The sequence below is a fragment of the Pecten maximus genome, chromosome 8 (assembly GCF_902652985.1).
Source record: "Pecten maximus chromosome 8, xPecMax1.1, whole genome shotgun sequence".
Lineage (NCBI taxonomy): Eukaryota > Metazoa > Mollusca > Bivalvia > Pectinida > Pectinidae > Pecten > Pecten maximus.
This window is the reverse complement of record NC_047022.1, coordinates 20,930,616-20,955,797: the sequence shown is the minus strand read 5'-3', so window position 1 is coordinate 20,955,797 and position 25,182 is coordinate 20,930,616. Positions and strand designations below refer to the sequence as shown.

The 25,182-nt window shown below is 35.6% G+C and overlaps 1 protein-coding gene and 1 long non-coding RNA gene across 2 annotated transcripts; both read right to left on the bottom strand.

Moving 5' to 3' along the window:
* Positions 1–174: 174 nt before the first annotated feature.
* On the bottom strand, positions 175–17,960 carry LOC117332198 (neurotrypsin-like; the record flags this gene model as incomplete). The annotated part of the gene is given in 6 exon segments (XM_033891082.1): positions 175–362; positions 10,688–10,835; positions 14,303–14,484; positions 14,621–14,768; positions 16,238–16,546; positions 17,948–17,960. Coding segments are annotated over 6 exon segments (988 nt in total), but the record flags the coding sequence as incomplete, so codon positions are not given.
* A 3,051-nt stretch (positions 17,961–21,011) lies between these two features.
* Positions 21,012–23,150, bottom strand: LOC117332741. Its single transcript, XR_004533779.1, has 3 exons — positions 22,823–23,150; positions 21,897–22,084; positions 21,012–21,153 (listed from the first exon to the last, which is right to left on the bottom strand). It is a non-coding gene; the product is annotated as an uncharacterized LOC117332741 (long non-coding RNA).
* Between the last annotated feature and the right edge of the window lie 2,032 nt (positions 23,151–25,182).

Genomic DNA, 25,182 nt, shown 5'->3' with positions numbered 1-25,182 from the left:
GAGCGATGCGAGCCCACTGGACATAATCCTTTTTTAAAATATTATAAACGGGATAATGTCAATGTTGCAATTGTACTTAGTTTGTATGGCATTCTTAGCAATAGATTCAATCCAACATACCTGCTAGTACATACAAAAAAGAAGTATTATATGTAAACATGTGTTCATACATACCCTGACATCTTACCCCAGCATCTTGCTCGTGGGTGCAATTGGATACATTCCAGTCATTGAAAAAGCACTGTGTTTGCCCTAAATGCAATAAATGTGTGGCAGGGTCTGATTCTGAACAATTCAGATCGTTCAAGAAAATAGGTCCTGTTCCTCTTCCAAAGTGTGATTTTCCAAATGGAATTCCATAACTATCGAATGAGAATGAAAAAGGCAAGTAAATAAGCATATAAGGTCACTAAGAAAATAAAGAAAACTAGAGTCAGGACTAAACACAAATGATATATTTTGTATAACAGAGACACGCCCTAAAGCCCCACCTGGCTTCGGAAACAATAAATCTGTGAAAAAATGAAAATACAGTACCGTAAGAGACTCTACTTCAGTTTCTTCTTTTAAACGTATTACAAAATCAATTTTCAACTTGCCTGTATCTGTTGCCTATAATTTTCATCAATTCTCTTTCGAAGAAACTTAACATAATTTTATGTCAACTAAGGAACTTTAACAGTAATTTAAATAGCGATAGAGTCCAAGATCACCTGATTGATAACCCTTCCTGTGCGTGTGGTGCACCTAGAGGATATTGTACATTTTTTCTTTAAATGTCCCCTATATTCCAACTTTAGACAATGCATCTGATCATTTAAATAATTTTATACTTCATCATGTTAACCTATATACTAAATCATCTAAACGTTTCTCTATGTAACATGATGTTGGTAACAAACATACTATATAATATATACAGATATATATTTCTATCTTTAGCAAGTTTTGTTGTTAAAAATTGTCTCCCCTGTATTAATGGATTCATAAAAGAACTAGATTTGTATCTAAAAAACGGAGGAGGTAATTTACAAAAACAACATGGAGTATGATAGTTTTGTGCAAAAATGGTCCATATAAGTGAATAATTTTTCAGATCTTCTTCACACATATCATAACATGTACTTAAAAGTAAGTCAAAAGTTTTTCTTTTTTTGTACCTTTATACTCAATATATTAAATCACTTAATACGTATTTGACATCTTACTGCTGTAATGATATGTCTGTATTAGTATACTATGTAATATATGTACGGGTATGTATACTATATGTAAAAGGATGAATAAAAAAGATTTCAAAACTGAAAAAAAATAAAAAAAATAAAAATAAACAAGAGATCCCAGAGGGATCTTGGCGCCCACCATTGAATGATCTTTATAGGTTCCATGTCAGATTGATCTTTTCTCTACTTTTCCCTTCCTCTAAGTCTTACTAATCTGTGTAAATTCAGAAACAGCCCTCTATAGCTAGTACTTTTCAAACCAGGGGAACCTATTATATATAGAATTTAAGATTTAGCGATAATGGCTGTCTGTCGGCCATGTTGTTTTCCGATGAAATTTGAGAAAGATCCCTTCAGTGCTTTCTGAGAAATAGCGATAACAAACTTCAATTGTCAAAATCCAAGATGGCTGCCTGTCGACCATGTTGTTTTCCGATTGGTCTCAAATGCAATATGCATAACTAGGCAGCAAGGGGAACCTACATATGAAATTTGAGAATGATCCCTTCAGTACTTTCTCAGAAATAGCGATAACAAACTTCAATTGTCAAAATCCAAGATGGCTGCCTGTTGGCCATGTTGTTTTCCGATTGGTCTCAAAATACAATATGCATAACTAGGCACCAAGGGGAACCTACATATGACATTTGGGAAAGATCCCTTCATTACTTTCTGAGAAATAGCGATAACAAACTTCAATTGTCAAAATCCAAGATGGCTGCCTGTCGGCCATGTTGTTTTCCGATTGGTCTCAAAATGCAATATGCATAACTAGGCACCAAGGGGAACCTACATGTAAAATTTGAGAAAGATCCCTTCAGTACTTTCTCAGAAATAGCGATAACAAACTTCAATTGTCAAAATCCAAGATGGCTGCCTGTTGGCCATGTTGTTTTCCGATTGGTCTCAAAATACAATATGCATAACTAGGCACCAAGGGGAACCTACATATGACATTTGGGAAAGATCCCTTCATTACTTTCTGAGAAATAGCGATAACAAACTTCAATTGTCAAAATCCAAGATGGCTGCCTGTCGGCCATGTTGCTTACCGATTGGTCTCAAAATGCAATATGCATAACTAGGCACCAAGGGGAACCTACATATGAAATTTGAGAAAGATCCCTTCATTACTTTCTCAGAAATAGCGATAACGAACTTCAATTGTCAAAATCCAAGATGGCTGCCTGTCGGCCATGTTGTTTTCCGATTGGTCTCAAAATGCAATATGCATAACTATGCACCAAGGGGAACCTACATATGAAATTTGAGAAAGATCCCTTCAGTGCTTTCTGAGGATTAGCGATAACAAACTTCAATTGTCAAAATCCAAGATGGCTGCCTGGCGGCCATGTTGTTTTCCCGATTGGTCTCAAAATGCAATATGCATAACTAGGCAGCAAGGGGAACCTACATATGGAATTTGAGAAAGATCCCTTCAGTACTTTCTCAGAAATAGCGATAACAAACTTCAATTGTCAAAATCCAAGATGGCTGCCTGTCGGCCATGTTGCTTACCGATTGGTCTCAAAATGCAATATGCATAACTAGGCACCAAGGGGAACCTACATATGAAATTTGAGAAAGATCCCTTCTGTACTTTCTCAGAAATAGCGATAACGAACTTCAATTGTCAAAATCCAAGATGGCTGCCTGTCGGCCATGTTGTTTTCCGATTGGTCTCAAAATGCAATATGCATAACTAGGCACCAAGGGGAACCTACATATGAAATTTCAGAAAGATCCCTTCAGTACTTTCTGAGGATTAGCGATAACAAGAATTGTTTACGGACGGACGGAGGGACGGACGGAGGGACGGACGGACGGACGGACGGACGGACGGACGGACGACGGACCACGGACGCAGGGCGATTTGAATAGCCCACCATCTGATGATGGTGGGCTAAAAATAAAAGTTTTGTTGATGTATATTGCAACAACATTCTAGTATGAATGTGTGAATGAATATGTGAGTGAATCCTTGTTGATTATCTTATTACATGCAAGTCATCGTTTATAGGCCTGACAGAAAGATGGCGTGCTTTTACTTCAATAAAGATTAATGCTACTTTTATGAATCTTAGCAATGCCATTGGTCTATTCAATAAACTATACCTTCTTACATTCTTAGCTTGTTGTCTGATTCTTTTAACAATGCTTTATTTGCATGCATAGATATTTGTATGTGTTATATATGTATTGTTGATAAAATATTTTGAAGTTAAAAAAAAATGAAAATTTCTGAAATTTGGTAATTTACCCTAACTGCTAAAATTATAAACTTTGATGTAATTACGACCCTGGTGTCGAATCCAAACAGTTTTAAAAAAATAAAAATGAAATTTCATTTTATAAAAATTCCCTTCTGACGAAAATAAATCTTCCTTGGGGAACAATAATTCGGTCATATGCAATGGCATTCGGAGTTTCGCAAGTGATAGGAATATGGCCGAACGTGAAACCGTCGCGAGGGTTGAAAGGTTGGAACGTGGAAGTCTGCAAATAATCAGAGTAAACGGGAAAGGGACGCATGTTACCATAAACCAGGACTAATAATAATATTGAAGAAGTGTGATAGATAGAAGTGGGTGATGGGGAGAATCCCGTCTATCAACACAACCGAGCGCTGGAGATCTGGACAGGTTTGTGAACTTTCTCACGTTGGTCATTAATACTTGCTTTTGTCTTATCTTCTTAAATCTATTGACATTGATCTAGATTAATTTCCTGCCAAATACCACTGCCTCTAAGATCACAGCTAGGTGATGACAACACGTTTTTCGGTTCGGGTACCGAAGGGGTATTTGTTTACATTATACCGAGCACGTGCTGATCTGTTGGCGTCGTGCTTTAAGTAATAGACACATTCCATTGAGTATCGTTGCTGGTCTTTACTATACAATACAACAACAAAGCTGTTTATCTGCACTATCATTCTGTATAAACATTATTTTTAGGACTTTTTTTATATCACAATCTAATAACTCAATAGTTCTTATCATAACACGCCAACATTACACGCGTGAGAATGTGTGGCAACACTGGAGAGTCCTTTTTATATAACCTGATGCAATATTAATTGATACAAATAATATGGTTACGAGCATGATCAATTTAGGTAGTAATTTCGTCTTCTACCTGATGTTTTTCTTAACATGATAATAGGGGTATAACAAGTATATACACATATCCCTTGTCTTTCTTTGCCCATCTGTCAAGGTATAAGATAACAGTACTGACTGAACGAAATAAAGGGAAGTGACTGATAGATGAAAACGTATACTGAATCGGTTTATGTTGACCCATTTGAGTAAGAATAGCCATCCTGATACCTGCCACTCGGTTATCGTTACCCTAATAGGATCTTTCGACCACCATTCTGTTTACTTTTAATGCCTAAATTATGCATTTCTACACAAATACATTTATATGGTTTACATATTTAATCAATTTCGTTAAAACAAACAAACTGATTTTAGTCAGTTATATGGGATTTGCCACCAGATATTGCCACTGCTACCCGAGATTTGCGGGACAAAATGAACATACCGCGTAAAAACCCAAAAGTAAAAACATTCACTACATAGCATGCGGTGCCATCACATCGATGTAATTTTGTTAAACCTTTCAAGTTATATTATTTATTTACTTTTAACATCTGTACACCACCTAAGCTGTTTTCTAATTAATCATAATAGGCCCTAGGCGAATTAATTATCGGTCGAGGGGGATCTTTTCACAACATAACGATATTTATTGTTGTTTATACCCACTATATTTGTGTAACTGTTCTATGTTCTATGTCTATATGTGATCGTATAAAATTTACCTGTGTCTTGAAAAAGAGGCAGATTGACTCGAAAATTCGACAGTTTACTTCTCTGTACTGTCGCTATTACTACTTGGCAATTATATATATATATATATATACATGTATGTGTCCATGAGTATCTTACTAGGATAGAATTAAGAATAACAAAGTACCACAAACAAAACATATCATGATTTTTTTTATTTAAATGATAAAGTAATATATTTTGTTTTACAACCTCAACAAATACTTGGTACAACTTTGTAATGTTCATATCAGTTTTTGCAAAACCTTTATGTCACGTCTTTAGGATGACATATTTTGGGGGAAATTATGATGATCAGTTATTTTTGGACATGTAGAACAAGATTTTGTTGTGATGTCAAAACATTATATCTGTAGGATGCACATAATCTTCAATAACAAGAGCAAACGATGGGCAGTGACAGTCGTCGAGGATTAAGAAGAATATTTGTACCTAAATGACCAGGCCGAATGAGTTGTGGAGTGTCAACTGAAATGTTGGAGAGCAATGTTGAGCTCTGTTTCACTGGCAGATAATTATTCCAAAAGATTAACTTGTCAAAGAGTATTACCCGAACGGACCCTACCAAATAACTAGCTGAGAGAAACAAAACTTCAAAATTCACAAATTTCATGTACATGTGTGAGGAGATTGTAATCTGATGTACCTGGCATGGAGGGATGGTAGGGTTGGGATGAGCTGTGCATGACTATGAAATATGAAGTGGGAGAGGGTGTTGGGCCCTACATTATGGGGTTTGCAAGACTTCTGTAGAGATATAGGTAAACAGTTTTTGTTGTCTGCACCATATATCTAATCGGAGATGGTACCATATGAAAGAAAGTTTTTTTGTTGTTGGGGGCAGGGGTTAAGATGCACCAACCTTTATGTAGCATTTGTGCAATGCGATTTAGGAAGCGCGGGGGAGGCGGGGAAGACTAAATTAGTCTTACCTTAGTTTTACAATTGTTCTTATGAAATATGTTATAAAAAAAGATGACTACCTTTCCAAAATTACATTATATCAAACCATTTCATTGTTTCATTGGTTATCCTAAGTAATAGAGACTGATTTCTATTTGTCAAAGTTAGACTTCTATAATCTTAAGTGTAATATTTTTTATTTTATTTTTTTTTGGGGGAGGGGGGTTGGATTTGCAGTAGAGTAGCTGTAAATGAATCAATATGTTTTGCTTTTAAAAAGGTATACATTTGTTGCTGATAGGTATTGAATCTCTATCACTAGACATTACAAAAGAATAAAATTTAAACTGTATGGTCCTAACGGATCAAGGTAAAAACAGTCCAAAGTCGGGGATGCGGCCAGATGACAAACTGGCAGTAGGCTGCACATGTATGTCTCCTCGTCATCTTTCAGTGCCATAAGGTAATTTCATAGCCACAAGGAAATGGCCAACACCGCTTCATGGAGACATTCGGGCTTCATAATCCTGCAAATAAAAACATTACCATTATTAGTTGACACTGTAACATGCATAAAAGATATATAATAATACACTCAGTAAATTTTATAGTTAATGTTTATCCACTACTGAGTGTTGAATGACATTGAATAAACTAATAACAATACAAAAAAATAGACGACTATTATTATCCAAATAGATGGATCACCATATGAATTTTCCTTGCACAACAAATCAGTTGTAAAAAGGTTCATTATAAATACTGTCAATTAGGGAATGGATTCACATTGTGAATATTTAGAATCAATTGCAAGTAAAACTAAAAGGAATTAGGCCAGAAACTTTGTTTTCAACTTGTTTCTTGTATCTGGCCTATATGGTTTTTGGTATGTAATTTTAGGTAGGAAAGATATTTAGTGTGGCAGGTTTTAATTGTAAGTAGTATATAGAGAGATATGGTTGCCGAGACCAATTGATCATTTTTATGTAAATAAAATCTCCGTCGGGGGCCTCTTCCCGAAAGACGGTGTTATTTGGAGCAATAATGCGATATAACATATATCTTACGCTACTGTTAATGTCGGCATTGTTACCCTTGTTCTTAGTAACATGTTATGGCACATTGATGCCACAAAGAAACTCGCTAAACTACTATAATTCCCTCAAACCGAAGTATCAACTTACCTCGCTCACCATGTTGATGTTGTTTTCTGAAGTAGATTGTATCACGTGATATGCAAATATCCACCAAGATGAAACGTCGGAATATTTAAGCTTTCATAACATCTCGATTTTCGAATGTTTTACACAGAAAACGGTTAAAAAATGTTTGTCCGTTTTATCATTATTAATATTTTCCAACATTCTTTTAAAAAATTGTCAACGGTTTTCATGTGTCATTATTTGTTCAGCCCAATACCTTCGGAGACGGAGTGTTCCTTTAACCCCAATATAAATGACGAGATTAACTTTTAAATCATTTATGAACACTATACACCGTAGAAATAGAACATCTGGTCCAGGAGGAGGGGTTATATTTTACTATAAAACACAGTTGTTACCCAACATCGGTATGACCTTAAATCCGATGACGTTAAGCTCATTTGTTACAAATAAAAATCAAGAGTAATATATTTCTCCTAGACTGCATCTACAGACCTGAAACTACAACAAATTACTCGGATGAGGTAGATAATATTCTCGACGGTGCATCTGAAACCCACTTTGACCTAAGACTGGTGATATTAATATTATCAGCATACAACCTAACCCTTAGTGAAGACGTCTACCTACAAGTTATAACTTTACCAACGTGATAAAATAACCTCCTAGAATTACACCAAAAATGACAACTGCGATAGATGTATTATTGGTAAAAAAACTACTATAAGTTTAAAAAAAAAAAACTTTTGTTTAATCACCCTTTTGTATTGCTCATTCATCTGTTCATACTGAAATATCTTACTCAATTCTTAATCAAATTATTATCAGAAAATGTTTATTTCCACCAGTGTACAGCTTATGACAGTATAAACAATGTTATTCATTACATATATTGGCATAAAATATCCGAAAATACAGATGTTAATAAATTAAATGAAAGTTATTGAAAATCTTAAAAATGTTATTTACCCTTTATATCTCATTATTGATAAAAAGAATACAAGCAGGTAGTTTATCATATAAGTAAGTGCGATACATAAAAGATATGTGAAACATAGTGACATTGCTAAGTATCGACCGATGTATGTTCCTTCCTGTTTTAGCAAAACAATGGAAAAGACAGCTTTTAAGTATCTTTATAATCATATTAAAGAACACGAAATCATAACGAAACACCAATTTGAATTCCTACCTTTTGACTCTACTACCAATCAACTCTTGTCAATTTCTCATACAATAATTAGTAATTTGGACTCTCAGAACGAGTTAATATTCATCTACTGTGATATAAGTAAAGCATTCGATCGGGTTTGGTATATTGGACTACTGCACAAGTTAGAATGTTCTGATATTTCTTGAAATCTGCTAAACTTGTTTAAAAGTTATCTATTTAATAGGAAACAAAAGGTTGCCACTAAAGGAGACTTTCCTCACTCAACAATGTATATTCTGGGGTCCCACAGGGATCGGTTCTTGTTCCTTGTCTATTTCCTTTGCTTATTAATAATTTACCTAACACTCAAAGCAATCAAGTACAATTATTTGCTGAAGACACATCCCTTTATCAATGATAGATGATAACCAAGATTTAATAGCTGAAACCTTAAGCACTGATTTGGAAAACATCAAGTTAAGGGCTTATAAGTGGGATATTACAAAAATAAACAAATATTAAAACAATAAAAAAATAAAACACCAATTATCCCTCAGTTGTGTTTATAAGACATTCCTATAAATAATTCCCAAACTCATAAACAACTAGGCTTAACTTTAAAGGCTGATGGATCATGGTCTGAACATTTTTGAGAAATCCTATCAACGGTATAAACATTCTCAAAAGTTTTCATCAGACCATTACTAGAGTATGCAGATGTAGTCCGGGACAAATGTTATAATGAATGTAAACACCTATTCGAATGAGTTCAAATAGAAGCTGCACGGATTGTTACAGGGCTTAGGAAAGGAACATCACACAAAACACTTTACAGTGAACTAGGATGGGAAACTCTTGAAAAACGCCGTCAAAATTTACATTAATGTACAAAATATTACATATTACTACATCTCATTACCTTAGTGATATTGCCAATCAATTCATAAATGCAAGTGGAAACCCTACACATAATCTTCAATGTTCAATGCTGCATGAGTTGAATTCCTTAGACGCTGACACTCCTAAACTCATCTTCTGTGCGTGTATTCAAAAACCGTATTTCTCACTTTAACCTAGAATAGGGTATTATTCAAACTACTGATGTAATTGAAAACAAAGGAGGAAAGAATGAAAATACTATACTTTGTCAACTTCGAAATAATGCAAGCAATTTAGATTTTTAGATTCACCATTATGCGGATGTAACAGAGGTGAGGAAACTCATATCACCATGTTTTGGAATGTTATCTATATAAATAACAAAGGCAGGAATTAAGGTTTAAAATAAACAATTCACAACACTTTACTCCAAAAGTAATGACCATGGAAATTACGAGCTAACTGATGATTTTAATATTAACATTCTAGAATATGTTCAAGAATATATGAGAAATACAAAGCGTTTTGAATACAGGTATCTTGTGAAAGTTTCTGACATTTTAATGTTCTGTTTTAAATACATTTTTTGTAATTAATTGCCATCGTACCAACATCTTGCATCATAGATTAGTTCTTAGATTAATTCAGAGATTAATTGATTTATGTATTTCTACATTTAATTAATTCACCATAGTTTCATTCATAAATGATCATATTCACTAAAATTTTTCATTTTAAAGGGACATTCCTTCGTTTGAATAAAGGTCGTCAAAATGGAACCTAATTGAAAATATATATTTTTCCAAGTATTAAAAGTTATGATCTTTACATTAATACGGCAGTTTTACTCGCAAGTTCTCAATTCGACCCAAGTATCACTAATTACCGCAAAGATAGACGGTATTTGTTTACGATTCGTCATTTTCTTGTATATTTCGGCGTTAATTGCATTACTTGTATGCACAAACACTCATATAATCCTTGTTTTGTTATAACTTTTTATCAATAGAAATTTTGCATTTTGCAGTTGTCCAAACAAAGGAATGTTCCTAAAATGTTCATTATATTATTTATGAAAGCTTCAGTGGGGCATGGAAGCAAACGTTCTGAATTTGTGTGGAAGGCTATAGGAGGAGAAGTTAATAGGCATTTACGCCAGAAACCCTTGTGCTAATAGATTCAAGACTTGATGCCATTTAAACAACTCTACGACAGCTACATGTAATATATATAATAAATCTATTTAAGGTTATACATACTGTAAATCGAAATTAAGTTATGACCTCCCTTTAACATTTATGTTTATATATATATTGAATAATCTCTTTATACCCGGAGAAAATACATATAGGGCTTAGCCTGTTATCTGATCCGATTTTATATTTTGTTACAATAAAATGTATTAGAATGAAAGTGAATTTACCGATTCAAAATGGATGATTTATTCCAGTAAGATATGCCACAATTATATAAGTATTTGTCAATATTCAAATTATAGCTATGATTTACCTGTAGCCAAGTTCGTCACAAACTGCCCTGGCTTCATCTTTACGGAAATTGTCATCACAAATTGTTCCCCATTGTCCCTCATGATAAATCTCCACACGGCCTTCATGTTGTTTATTGCTATTCACTAAACGCACACGTGCATGATCACCTAAAATATGCCACAGAAATTAGTGAGATGTATAAAACTTGATTAATATTTCTTCTGATGAACAAATTGGCTCAGAATACAGATATTTGGCTTATAGCTGAACCTCAGTATGTTCAAGTGACGACAAACAATCTTTAACCCACATTCAAGGTCATTACTAAAAATTATTTGAATATTTAAACCACTTTTAACTGTTGTATGCTATGTTCGTAGGGGTGCCCACATGCGAATTTAGCAAAATGAAACGACCATGACCAATATGCGAGACCACTAGGGTCGAATTTATTAAATGATCTTCCTCTGTCTTATCAATATACCTTAATCAATGTACTCGAATAGTTAGTTGTTTAGATGATAAAAGAACAAGGGCCCAATGGGCCCAAATCGCTCACCTGCAATGCAGTGATCTTTTCATATATGGATCCTGCAGTTATTTGAAAGCATGCTACAGGACCAATATAATAATGTCTCTCTGCACTTTGGCTTTTCACTAAAAGTCATTCAAAGATTTAGGCATACTTGATCGACGTGACCTTGAATGCGAGTCAGGGTCATTCATTTGAACAAACTTGGTAGCCCTTTACCCCAGCATGCTACAGACCCAATATTAACTCCATGGGACTCTTGGTTATTGAGAAGAAGTCGTTTCAAGATTTTAGCCTTTTTGACTCCTGTGACCTTGAATGAAGGTCAAGGTCATTCATTTCAACAAACTTGGTAGCCCTTTACCCAAGCATGCTACAGACCTAATATCAACTCCCTGGGACTCTTGGTTATTGAGAAGAAGTCGTTTAAAGATTTTAGCATTTTTGACTCCTGTGACCTTGAATGAAGATCAAGGTCATTCATTTGAACAAACTTGCGAGCCCTTCATCCCAGCATGCTACAGGCCAAATATTAGGTCTCTGGGACTGTTGGTAATTGAGAAGAAGTTGTTAAAATTGTTAGCCTTTTTGACCGCTGTGACCTTGAATGAAGGTCAAGGTCATTCAATTGAACAAACTTGGTAACCCTTTACCGCAGCATGCTACAGACCCAATATAAACTCCCTGGGACTCTTGGTTATTGAGAAGAAGTCGTTTTAAAATGTTAGCCTTTTTGACTCCAGTGACCTTGAATGAAGGTCAAGGTCATTCATTTGAACAAACTTGGTAGCCCTTTACCCCAGCATGCTACAGGCCAAATATTAGGTCTCTGGGACTGTTGGTTATTGAGAAGAAGTCATTTAAATATTTTAGCCTTTTTGACTCCTGTGACCTTGAATGAAGGTCAAGGTCATTCATTTGAACAAATTTGGTAGCCCTTTACCGCAGCATGCTACAAACCCAATATCAACTCCCTGGGACTCTTGGTTATTGAGAAGAAGTCGTTTAAAGATTTTAGCCTGTTTGGTCCCTGTGACATTGAATGAAGGTCAAGGTCATTCATTTGAACAAACTAGGTAGCCCTTCACCCCAGCATGCTACAGACCCAATATCAACTCCCTGGGACTGTTGGTTATTGAGAAGTCGTTTAAAGATTTTAGCCTTTTTGACTCCTGTGACCTTGAATAAAGATCAAGGTCATTCATTTGAACAAACTTGGTAGCCCTTTACCCCAGCATGCTACAGACCCAATATCAACTCCCTGGGCCTCTTGGTTATTGAGAAGAAGTCGTTTAAAGATTTCAGCCTTTTTGACTCCTGTGACCTTGAATGAAGAGCAAGGTCATTCATTTTAACAAACTTGGGAGCCCTTCACCCCAGCATGCTACAGGCCAAATATTAGGTCTCTGGGACTCTTGGTTATTGAGAAGAAGTTGTTTAAAAATTTTAGCCTTTTTGACTCCTGTGACCTTGAATGAAGGTCAAGGTCATTCATTTCAACAAATTTGGTAGCCCTTTACCCCAGCATGCTACAGACCCAATATCAACTCCCTGGGCCTCTTGGTTATTGAGAAGAAGTCATTTAAAGATTTTAGCCTTTTTGACTCCTGTGACCTTGAATGAAGGTCAAGGTCATTCATTTGAACAAACTTGGTAGCCCTTTACCCTAGCATGCTGCAGGCCAAATATTAGGTCTCTGGATCTGTTGGTTATTGAGAAGAAGTCGTTTAAACATTTTAGCCTTTTTGACTCCTGTGACCTTGAATGAAGGTCAAGGTCATTCATTTGAACAAACTTGGTAGCCCTTCACCCCAGCATGCTACAGGCCAAATATCAACTCCCTGGGCCTCTTGGTTATTGAGAAGAAGTCGTTCAAAGATTTTAGCCTTTTTGACTCCTGTGACCTTGAATGAAGAGCAAGGTCATTCATTTGAACAAACTTGGGAGCCCTTCACCCTAGCATGCTGCAGGCCAAATATTAGGTCTCTGGATCTGTTGGTTATTGAGAAGAAGTCGTTTAATTTTTTTTTTAGCATATTTGACCCCTGTGACCTTGAATGAAAGTCAAGGTCATTCATTTGAACAAACTTGGTAGCCCTTTACCCCAGCATGCTACAGACCTAATATCAACTCCCTGGGACTCTTGGTTATTGAGAAGAAGTCGTTTAAAGATTTTAGCCTTTTTGACCCCTGTGACCTTGAATGAAGGTCAACGTTATTCATTTGAACAAACTTGGTAGCCCTTCACCCCAGCATGCTACAGGCCCAATATTAGGTCTCTGGGCCTTTTGGTTATTGAGAAGAAGTTGCTTGAATGGAAAAGTTGACGCCGGACGGACGGCCGGACAGCCGGACGGACGGACGGCCAGACGGACGGACGGACGACGGACGCCGCGCCACGGCATAAGCTCACTTGCCCTTCGGGCAGGTGAGCTAAAAACAATAAAGCCAAAATAAATGTTCTTGACAAATATCCAACAATATTCGTAAGTTTCGAAGCTTTGTGAAACAGTACTAAGGATATTTCAGCGTTTATAAAAAATTGTTTATGTGTTTATTTTATTTTCATACCAATTGATTTATATTTTGTTACAGTTATAAGTCTAGAAATTAAACTTTTCAGATATTGCTTTTTGGGCGCGAAATTGAATTTTAAAAACAAAATTGAAAAATGCTTATTGAGCAAACTGAAGTGTATTATCAGCATCATGACCAATATTTAATATTACTTGTTAGGAAAATATAACAACTAGCTGAGAGTATTAAATTGGATGTTTACAGGTAAAGGTTACTGGAAAGGATGGAACGAAAGTGGTGGTTTATGTCTAATAAACACATTGGAGCCATAGTGCAAAGTTGAGGAATCCGAAGTACAACGTCAATTGTAAATCTGAAGCAAGTAACTGAGGACCATTCATTTGGTGTGTGTATGAATTTTGATGAGGTTATTTCAAGTAATTTTGGATATGTTTACAATTCTTAATTACTGAAGAAATTTTACAAAGTTTGGGAAAAGAATTTGCCATTGACCCTACATCATTGATCCTACAGGGATGGAAAGATTATAATTTCATATATAACACTTCCAAAATTGCTACATACATTTCACTCCAGCATCTTCTCTGTGGTTGCAATTGGATACACCCCAACCTTTGAAGGAGCACACTGTTTGTCCTAGATGTAATAAATGTGTGACATTGTCTGGTGCAGAACATTCTAGTTCGTCCACGAATATATGCCCCCTTCCACGACCGAAGTGTGCTTTCCCAAAAGGAGTGCCATACCTTTCGAAAAAAAGTAGGCAAACAAGTTTATTCATTTTTAATTAATGATAATATTTGCATACAAACCAGTCAAATATGTTGGTATTTTTCAATCTTCACATTACGCAAATGAAGTTAGAAGCAGCATATCACTTACCTGTAGCCAAGTGCCTCACATACTGCATGGGCTTCAGCTTCATCGAAATTATCATCACAAATTGTTCCCCATTCTTCATCATGATAAATCTCAACACGGCCTTCATTTGGTGTGATACCATTCACTAAACGTACACGTCCATGATCACCTTATAAAATACAATGAAACCATTATGTCCTGTAACATGAGCATTGCACTGTGTCTAAAAATAGTCATTGGGTTATACACATTAATTACATGTCATATGAATATGTCATATGTGTGGTATATCCTGCGTTGTCAGTATAGTAGGTCTAAACTAAACTGCGAAATTCACTAAAATATCAGTTTAAAAAAAAAAATCATCCATCCGATAGTGTGAAAGTACGCTGATGTCCATGAAATTTTACTCAATCACTAAATCTCAATAATCACCTTAATATGCCATTTTTTTTCTTTCTGGAAAGTTAGAGTTAAACACATAAGTAAAACGACAATGTGTCTTATATAACAAGGATGGATAGTATTGCAACAGCAATACAAAGTCCCCTGCCTGACCCAGGAGTGCAACTATTTATTTCCCATTTTTTAAACTACGTGTTATACTGATCACATATACCAAATTTCGTTAAAATCAGAGTAGTACTTTAGGATTGTCCGGACACGCCTCAACCAATGAGAAGCCGGCGGCCATTTTGAAAAATGTTTTTTTTCGAAAAGAAAAATTGGGATGCACAACTACATGTTATACTGATCATGTATACAAAGTTTCGTTAAAATCGGAGTAGTACTTTAGGAGGAGTTGTCCGGACAAGTCTCAACCAATGAGAAGTTGGCGGCCATTTTGAAAATTGGTTTTTCGGAAAAAAAATGTAGGATGCACAACTACATGTTATACTGATCATGAATACCAAATTTCGTTAAAATCGGAGTAGTACTTTAGGAGTAGATGTCCGGACAAGCCTCAACCAATGAGAAGCCGGCAGCCATTTTGAAAAATGAATTTTTGAGAAAAAAAAATGTGGGATGCACGACTACATGTTATACTGATCATGTATACCAATTTTCAATAAAATCGGAGTATTACTTTAGAAGGAGTTGTCCGGACAACTATTGCGTGACAGCGACAGACAGACGGACGGAGGGTAAACCTATAGTCCCCCCGTTTTTCAAACGGCAGGGGACTAATAAATAAGTCATCACCAACATTTCATGCAATTATGGTGAAGGAAATCAAATGAGAGGTTCATAGCCTACATGTACCTTGTTTACAATCTTGTTTTATTATAGAAGTAACTATTTGTAATTGTTGACCATTTATTCTTGAAGTATGTCTGCCTGAAATTAAGAAATTGAAGCGACCTTGACAGAAAGAACTTGTATAATCTATCTTGCATATGTACATATCAAAGCATATCAGAGAGACATGATGCATTTTTAAAAGCATGTCCCTGCTCATATTTTTAGTAAGTTTTCAAGGAACTATTTTAATCCATAATACGCATCTGAAGTTTACAAGGTAACTCCAATTAGAATTTTATAAAGCTTGGTCTTCTACATTCTGTGCTAATAGCATTGCCAATGATCCAACATACCTACAAAGATAGAAGGATTATGTTTACAGATGTATGTACATACCGCTACACAGCACTCCAGCATCTCCATGATCGCAATCAGATACATTCCAACCCTTGAAAAAACACAATGTGTGCCCTAGTTGCAATGAGTGGATGCCAAAATCTGATTGAGAACAGTTTAGATCGTCGACGAAGATTGGTTCTGTTCCTGTTCCGAAATGGTTTTTCTTAAAAGGAGCCCCATTTCTATCAAATGAAATGTGAATAAGAAAATAACAGTTTACAGTGGTAAGACATGTTTTTTTTTTTGTTTTTTTTTTTGTACTCGAATCAAAATATACTACGTTGATCACTTGCAAACTATACAAAACTATTAATAGCAATAGACACTGCAGTAATTTATTGGAGAAAATGGCTGGAAGGTCAAAATAATTGCAAAAGACTTTTGTATCACAGAGAATCACCGAGGTGAAACACGCACAAAATTGAGTAAACATTTCCCTACATAAGAATTCTGAAATTGGTGTACATAGCAGAGCTATTTTCAATTTCTGAAAATCAATCAATTTAGATTTTCAAAATTTGTTTTATAAACTTATTTATTGATGGTCTCACATTAAAAATAATCATCCTTGCATAGTGTACTTCTTAACATATCCTTACACCTCACATGCTACCCACGCAAGACACAGGAATCAGTATAAAGATGATGGTTGTTAATTAAGAGGCAGACTCCACGTCAATAGGACGAACATCTGCACTGTAACCACGAAAATTACTCGAGTCAACCCATGATGAGTCCAGTTATATCATTAGATAAAGCATAATTATACAAGTGTTTTTCCTGAATATTACGAATAGCTTGGCTTGATACATTTACTGTACCACTGATAATTTCCTATTATATTATATATATCACCAGGTGTATCCTACGAGTTGCATTCTTATAGTTCTTAATTATATACTAGCCGGCTTGTAATCAGAACAGAAATGTACATCCTGCCTTCAAGAAACTCCACCTGCACTCCTTTATCTATTTGCCACATAAAATCTGTTCTGCTATATTAAATTCCAAAATCCACTTTTTAAACACTTATAAGTCAAACTCCCGCTCTTAAACTAAGATGAGTCTACAAACATCGTCATCAGAAGAATAATTATATTTAAAACATTGTTCCCTTTAACACTGTTAATGTCGAAATCTTCTAGCCAATTTTGATACAGTTAGATTTTTTACAACCGTTCTACAGTACTACCAACAACCGTTCATTCTCGTTTTGAGCACTGGGTCAACAGTCATTATATCTCTATAAGCAATTCCGCTCTGTCGTATCAAGTTATACCAAAAGAACAATATGTATTTCCATCAGTAATACATCAAACACTAGCTGGTCATTTTCTGTGAAGGAAATTTCATATCCCTTGTAAATCCGTATTCATCAGGTTGTCCATCACACGAAGGGTGGATGCATAACGTCTTTCCCCCCAAAACAACTGTATTTATTCGCTCTATATTTTGACTTTAAAATAAAATATTATTGAACAACCAGAAACTGCTACCATCGGAAAATATGATAGATTTATTGATAAGTCATTCCCACTCTGGTCAGTTTTGTAACTTGGCGTTATCTCATTTTAAGTCAATCTTATATATTAGTTTATCCGACGTTAGGGGATACTCCAGTCTAGCTGTCTTAGCTGGATATTTCTAGAACCAGATATATTTCTCTGGTTTGGTTTGAAGAGAACTGCTACACCTCTATTTTCTTACCTAACACAACCATAATGACACTTGTCTTAAAATTAGGACATATACAACACAAATATTAAATTATTAAACTAATTTAACATACAACAATCAGAGTACAATAACCAAACATGTAATTCTTAAATGCTTCCAGTTTCAAATAGTTAACACACTTGCCCAGCTGAAGAGACTACCGCAATAGGCTCCTTGTCCTCTACAGTTTATATTGATTTAAAATCTTTTCGATAATCATTTTTTTTACATAAGTCATTTATGATGTGTTCATGGTGTGGATTCTTTGATTATTATTTCATTATCAAATACATTTTGATAATGTTTGTTGTCCTATCACAGACGATGTTTGCATGAATACTATTAAAACAAGTTTGTACTTTTCTGATCCAAATCTGTAGCGTGTATGCCCACTCCTGGCATCACTCGGTGCTCTTCCTCTCCTTAACATTGTATCAATTAAGGTGTGTAATGTCCTTTGAGGGATATTATTTTTTCTGAAAAAAGGCCTGAATAAATTGATTGACGTTATATTGACATTGACGCGTGTGGGACATACCTAGACTGTATTGGGGCCAATCAAAAACTGAAACGTTGTTTTGAGCAAGAAAGTCACGACAAACCCTAGCAACATGGGATCGCGCGCTGTCCTGCTGCAACATAATGCTACGTTGATGGATATGAGGAAGAACGTGTGGTCTCAAGACCAAATCCCAATATCTTACTGCTGTAAGATTACCACAGATAACCAAGAGAGGTGTCCATACCATAACATACCCTCTCTCGAATCTGTCTCGTTCCATTACGCAAGCGTAAGAATATCGCTCATCACGACATCGACAGACACATTGTCGTCCATCTGGCCTGTAGAGCGTAGAATGAACAACAAGCGTCTCCAATGGGCCATACTAAACCGATTAGGTGCAGATATAAGCAGACACTACATTCGACGTTTGCATTGCTTCTGCGTAAGTGGCGGGCCAACATATGGACGTCGTGGCCTTAAATAAAACTTCCGCAACCGATTAATAACCGTTCTTGCCGCCCAATCGCCCCTGTGGCTCCGAGACGAATTAACGGCATATTGCTGTCTCATGTATACGATATTGCAGGGCTTGATGACGTTGCGAATATCCATGCATTCACAGAGCAATGACCCTACCCCTATCGCCTTTTCTCTACCGCGGAATTTCGCTGTACAATCGCTTCTAAAAGAAATGATGTTTTCGATTTGTAATGATTCACCAGCACATATGGCGTAAGAGTAACCCGAATGTATGCTTCTGAAATAAACTGAAAGCCTGCAATATGGAGCGGGGTCACTGTCGACTAAATATTAATTGAAGAACATTTTCACAGTTCGCGGAGATAGCTCAGTGTGACATCCAATTGAATTTAGACCACGTATCTAAGTTTTATTATAACATGGGCCATAACGATCACCTGAGTTATATATTTTAGAATATGTGACCCCTGTGAACTTGAATAAAGGTCAAGGGTCAAGGTCATCCATTTGAACAAAATTGGTAGCTCTTCATCAAAGCACACTACAGACCCAATATTGTGTGTCTAGGCCACTTAGTTATCAAGGAGTAGTTTAAAGATTTTAGCATATTTGACCCCTGTGAGCTTTAATGAAAGTCAAGGTCATCCATTTGAATAAACTTGGTAGCCCTTCATCCCAGCATGCTACAGACCTAAGTTTAAAAATTTTAGCTTATTTGACCCCTGTGACCTTGAATGAAGGTCAATGTCATCTGTTTGAAGAAATTTTGTAGTCCCTCATCCCAGCATCCTACAGACCTAATATTGGGTCTCAGGGCCCTTTGGTTATCAAGAAGAAGTTGTTTAAAAATTAAGCATATTTGACCCATGTGACCTTAAATGAAGGTCGAGGGCATCCATTTGAAGAAACTTGGTAGCCCTTCATCCCAACATGCTACCGACCTTATATTGACTCTCTGGTCCTTTTGGTTAACAAGAAGAAATCGTTTAGAGATTTCAGCATATTTGACCCCTTTGACCTTGAATAAAAGTCGAGGTCAGCCACTTAAACAAACTGTGTAGCCCTTCATCCCAGCATGCTACAAATATAATACATGTATTGGGTCTTTGGGCCTTTTGGTTAACAAGAGGAAATCGTTTAAAGATTTCAGCATATTTTGCCCCTGTGACCTTGAATGAAGGTCAAGGTCATCCACTTGAACAAAGGTTGTAGCCCTTTATCCCAGCATGGTATATACCTAATATTGGGTCTCTGGGCCTTTTGGTTAACAAGCAGAAGTCGTTAACAGATTTTAGCATATTGGATCCCTGTGACCTTGAATGAAGGTCAAGGTCATCCACTTGAACAAACTTTGTAGCCCCTCATCCCATTATGCTACAGACCTAATATCAGGTCTTTGGGCCTGTTGGTTATTGAGAAGAAGTTGGAAATGTAAATTGTTTATGACGGACGACGCAACGATATTGGGTCCCAGGGCCCTTTGGTTACTAAAGAAGAAATCGTTTAAAAAAATTAGCATATTTTGAATGAAGGTCAAGGTCATCCACTTGAACAAACTTTGTTGCCCTTCATCCCAGCATGTTACACATCCAATATCAGGTCTTTGAGCCTGTTGGTTATGGAGAAGAAGTTGGAAATGTAAATTGTTTATGACGGACGACGCAACGACGGACGACGGACGACGGATGACGCATGACGGACGACGCACGACACCGGACAAAGCGATCGCAATAGGTCAACTGAGACTTTGTCTCAGGTGACTTAAAAACCAAACATGCATTTCTTTTATATTTATTTATATATTCACTTGTCTGAACTGAAGCTGCCATCGATCTCTATCTCTTTTTTTCATTTTTCTTTCCTTTTTTAAGTGAAATAAGTCAAATTAGTTTATATATATATTATAATATTAAATATCAAAAAGACAAAACCATGTTTATTCTAGTAAGAAATATCTGAAAAATAAATCACATATGGTATAGTTTGTCAATATTTATATCACTATATTATTACATTAGAAACAGTTTGTAATGGTATTGACGGTATATGCAACCTATGACTCACATGTGGGCAAGTGCCTCGCAAACTGCCATTGCTTCATTTACATGAAAATTGTCATCACAGATTGTTCCCCATTGTCCATCATGGTAAATCTCCACACGGCCTTCTGTTGGTGTTGCACCATCCACTAAACGAATATGTGCGTGTTCATCTAAGAATACAACAAAAAGAAATAATTCATTTTATTATTCACCATTACAATATTTCAGGAAATAACCACTTCATAAGTAATCCCTTGCAGTAATTACTGAACATTACACTCCGTTTCAACATCATAATTTGCTCTACTTTATGTTGCAGTAAATGGTTGACTATACGTAATTATTTGATTAGAGATTTATCTGCCATGTGATTCCCTCACATCACATCACATTACAGTTTAAGGTTAAGTTTTATTAATCCTAATTAAACTAAGTACGAATAGTCTTATCAGAGAATCATACCAACCGTTTACATCAAATTGATTCCCTTTTAACAATGCATGCTTCAGGCTAAATTTGATCAAAATATATCAAATTGATTCCCTTTTAACAATGCATGCTTCAGGCTAAATTTGATCAAAATCGATAGAGTCGTTAATGGTAAGAAGCATTTTTTGTTTCGAGAAAAATGACAGAAGATGGACGGAGGGTATAATGTTACAGGTCATTCAGTCTAGATATTCTATAAAAGCAAATGATATCTTTTCTGTTTCACCCAAAGGCCTAGAATGACAACGCAGATTATGTAGATGACAGATTACAACGTCATAATCAAACATGTACAAGTATGAAATTTGAAAATGATGCAGGAAGAACTTTCTTACAAATAACGTCAACTGTCAAAAATCAAGATGACTGAATGTCGGCAATCAAACCTATAAAAGTATGGTATTCTATATATGTTAGAACATACCTGTACATATCACACCAGCATCTCCGTGATTGCAATTTGATACACCCCAACCATTAAAAACGCACTCAGTTAGGCCGTCTAGCTCCAATACATTTTCGCCAGAATTTGATACAAAACATTTGAGATCATCCAAGAAAACAGGTCCTGTTCCTTTTCCAAAATGTGCTTCTCCAGTTGGAATTCCAGAGCTATCGCATTAAATAGGAAAATACATGTTAAAACATCCTTAATTATGTTACTAAATGCCACTGCGAAAGTGTAATTTCTTATGATGACAAAGTCTACAAGGATTGAAAAAAGTAGGATGAGCATAAAGCTTGAGATCTACGGACAAAAAAGTTAACAGCAGACAGTCTTGCAGACAACGTCATACTAAAATACTCGTAAATTTTGAATGAACACTTGTATATGAAATACAATGTAAGGGTTCTTTTTGATGTCGTTGGTGAATTTAAAACTGTTAAACTACATAATCCTTTATGGATTTATCTTCATTTAATTTCCACCAAGTCTATTCAGTTACACCAATAATTAATAAGTAACGTGTGAAATAAATATCTCAAAACAGAACTATGTTGTACAAGACTGCGCAAGTAACATCCCTGGATGATAAACAGAAAAGCGTGGACTTCTTTATCAAATGCAGATATTCTAAGCAGCTCATTTACATGGAGAGAGCGGAGCACCGCATTGGAGATTCTCCGTAATAATTTTTTAGTTGTTTTAACTGCAATCATATACATGTAGAACTACGGTATTGATAATCACATCATACTATACATATGATATGTATTCTATGATTTTTTTTTTTTTTTTTTTTGCTTTTTTTGTCATTATTTAAATATTACGAAAACATAACTAGGCTTTAAACTTAACACAGTGCGATATTTTTATAGTAATTCATTCAGATATAACATAACACATACCTGTAGCCAAGTGCATTACAAACTGTCTGAGCTTCATCTTCATAAAAATTGTCAGCACAAATTGTGCCCCAATGTCCACCATGGTAAATCTCTACACGGCCTTCATCAGGTGTACTACCATTAACTAATCGAGCACGTATTATTTCTATGCTTGCTAAAAATACAATGAAAACAATACTTCAATTTAGTTTGAACCTCTGAAATATTCAGACTGATTAGACCTCCGTTTGTCTTATGAGGCCTTTTCCCTTTTAATTCCTGGGAAGTCAATCTTTTTAAACAAGACTGCATCTTTTTCACCCAACAATATTTTTGGCCAAATTTCGGCAAAATTCATTAAGCTGTCCAAGAGAAAAACCTTCAATATTTTTTTTTTTTTAAATATCTACTTTGGGTCCTGTACAGGATTAAGGAACATGCACCCGTTTACATAGAATTATGTCCACGGAACGCCAGGATGTTTCATACCAAATTGATTCCCCTTTCTCAAGGAAATTACCCTTAATTCAGATTTTGGTCGTCCTTTAGAAAACGAAGGATTTAAAAAGTTTCCTATATTTCTTCTAAGGGCCAACCAACTGCGAGGATAGCAGATCAAAGATTTATGGAAATTTGGTTTCCTGTTACTAAAGTATGCGTTGGGGTTAAACCTTTTTTATTCACAAAGAAGAATAGAACGTTGATTTTCTTAGCATATTCATGCTGGCCCTTCACGCCTATGAAGTAGTGCGAAATCAGTACTTCAAAGATGAAAAAACATCTTGAGACATTCAAGAATTCTTTGTTTTTTTGCAATTTGTTTATACTATTTCGTGTTATTTTGTCAAAATTCACTTTGAAGGTTACCTTAAACTGGAATGGAGTAAAATAAATACATAAATCTGACGAGAAAACATCAACTAGTAATAGCTTATTTATCAACAATCATTACAACATATCCGGATTGATGTATTTATTCTACTCCTTTCCAGTATATTTCAAGTCAAATTTCAAATCTTAACAGGAAAACAAATCAAGGTTTATCAATTCATTAATGAAAATAAGTGAATGTAGATAGGCAGATGTTGATAATTTAACTTTACAACTGGCTGAGCTACATGCATATTATCTGAATTGAAATTTTGGTGATTGAGAATGTAACAAGGTCAAATGGAACAGGGTTCAGAAAAAAAAATCGCTGCTAGGCGAGTTGTGGAGTTCGGGATTTCATTCACAACTTTAAAGATATTAATGAGTAATTGGCAGATTTAATCTAGTGTTCGAAACATGTAACTTACTCATTTTATTTCCTTGCATTTTACAGAATGAATCATATTACACTCATCTCCTGTTGAAACCCGTTAAGAAGAGGAACTATACATTTGTATTGTATCGGTCACGTGAGAGTGTGTGTGAGCGTACCCAGGTACAGTATATGTGGGACTGTCCAGGTGACCACTGCATTCACTCACGAAAGTTACCTGTTCGCCGTGTTTATGGCGCAAGATAAACTTGTGGAAGAAGCCCAGACATCGGATTGGGGTAAGTAATCTTGCTATCTTTCTTAAATTGTGTTTTTGCTTGTTTAATATGGTTATTTATTGCCATATTTATTGTGTATTTATTGTATGTCAAGCCATCTAGTTATCTGTACGTGCCATTCATGCGTGACTATTGGTGTAATCAAATACAGGTGTGATATTTTGATAAAATACTTGTTTTCGTTGTTTATAGATAAATAACCGTATTGTACATGTATGTCTGCTAATATATTAGCAGTTTAATTGTTGTAAAACTGATAATTGAACTAAGTAACATGATTTTGTTCATGCTAATTATGTATGGAAGCCATGAGTGGTAGTCGTGAGCAGGTGTACTGGTGTGAATGCGCGCAGGTGAAAATTCTACGGAAGCGCATGAGCGTCGTACAAGGCTCGGTTTCCCTATTCGTTATTTAAGTAATGTTTTATGTAGAATTTAATCACGCATCGTATATATTAGTTTTTTTTGTACAAATGTGTAGTTTTGCATTGACATTTAGGGTATAATTATTGGTAGTTTACAATAATTAAATACGTATTGGTAAACTGTAGATAACATTTTAGGTTATTAACATATGTTGATTATGAGTGTGAAAGAATGGATGTTTAGTGGGTTTTTTTTATATTAGTTAAAGCTTCACATGACGGGCACATACTCGCCAGATGTCAATATGGGTCAACCTGAATAGAAAACAGGTCTTCGGTAATGCAGTGCCAGGGCCGACCAGAGGTTGAGGTCAACTGCCAGGAAGACAAGTATAGGGCCATTTAACGGTTCGGAAGGATAAGTGGTTGCTGTCCACTGCATATATCCTCGCCAGTAGAGGACCATAATTGTAA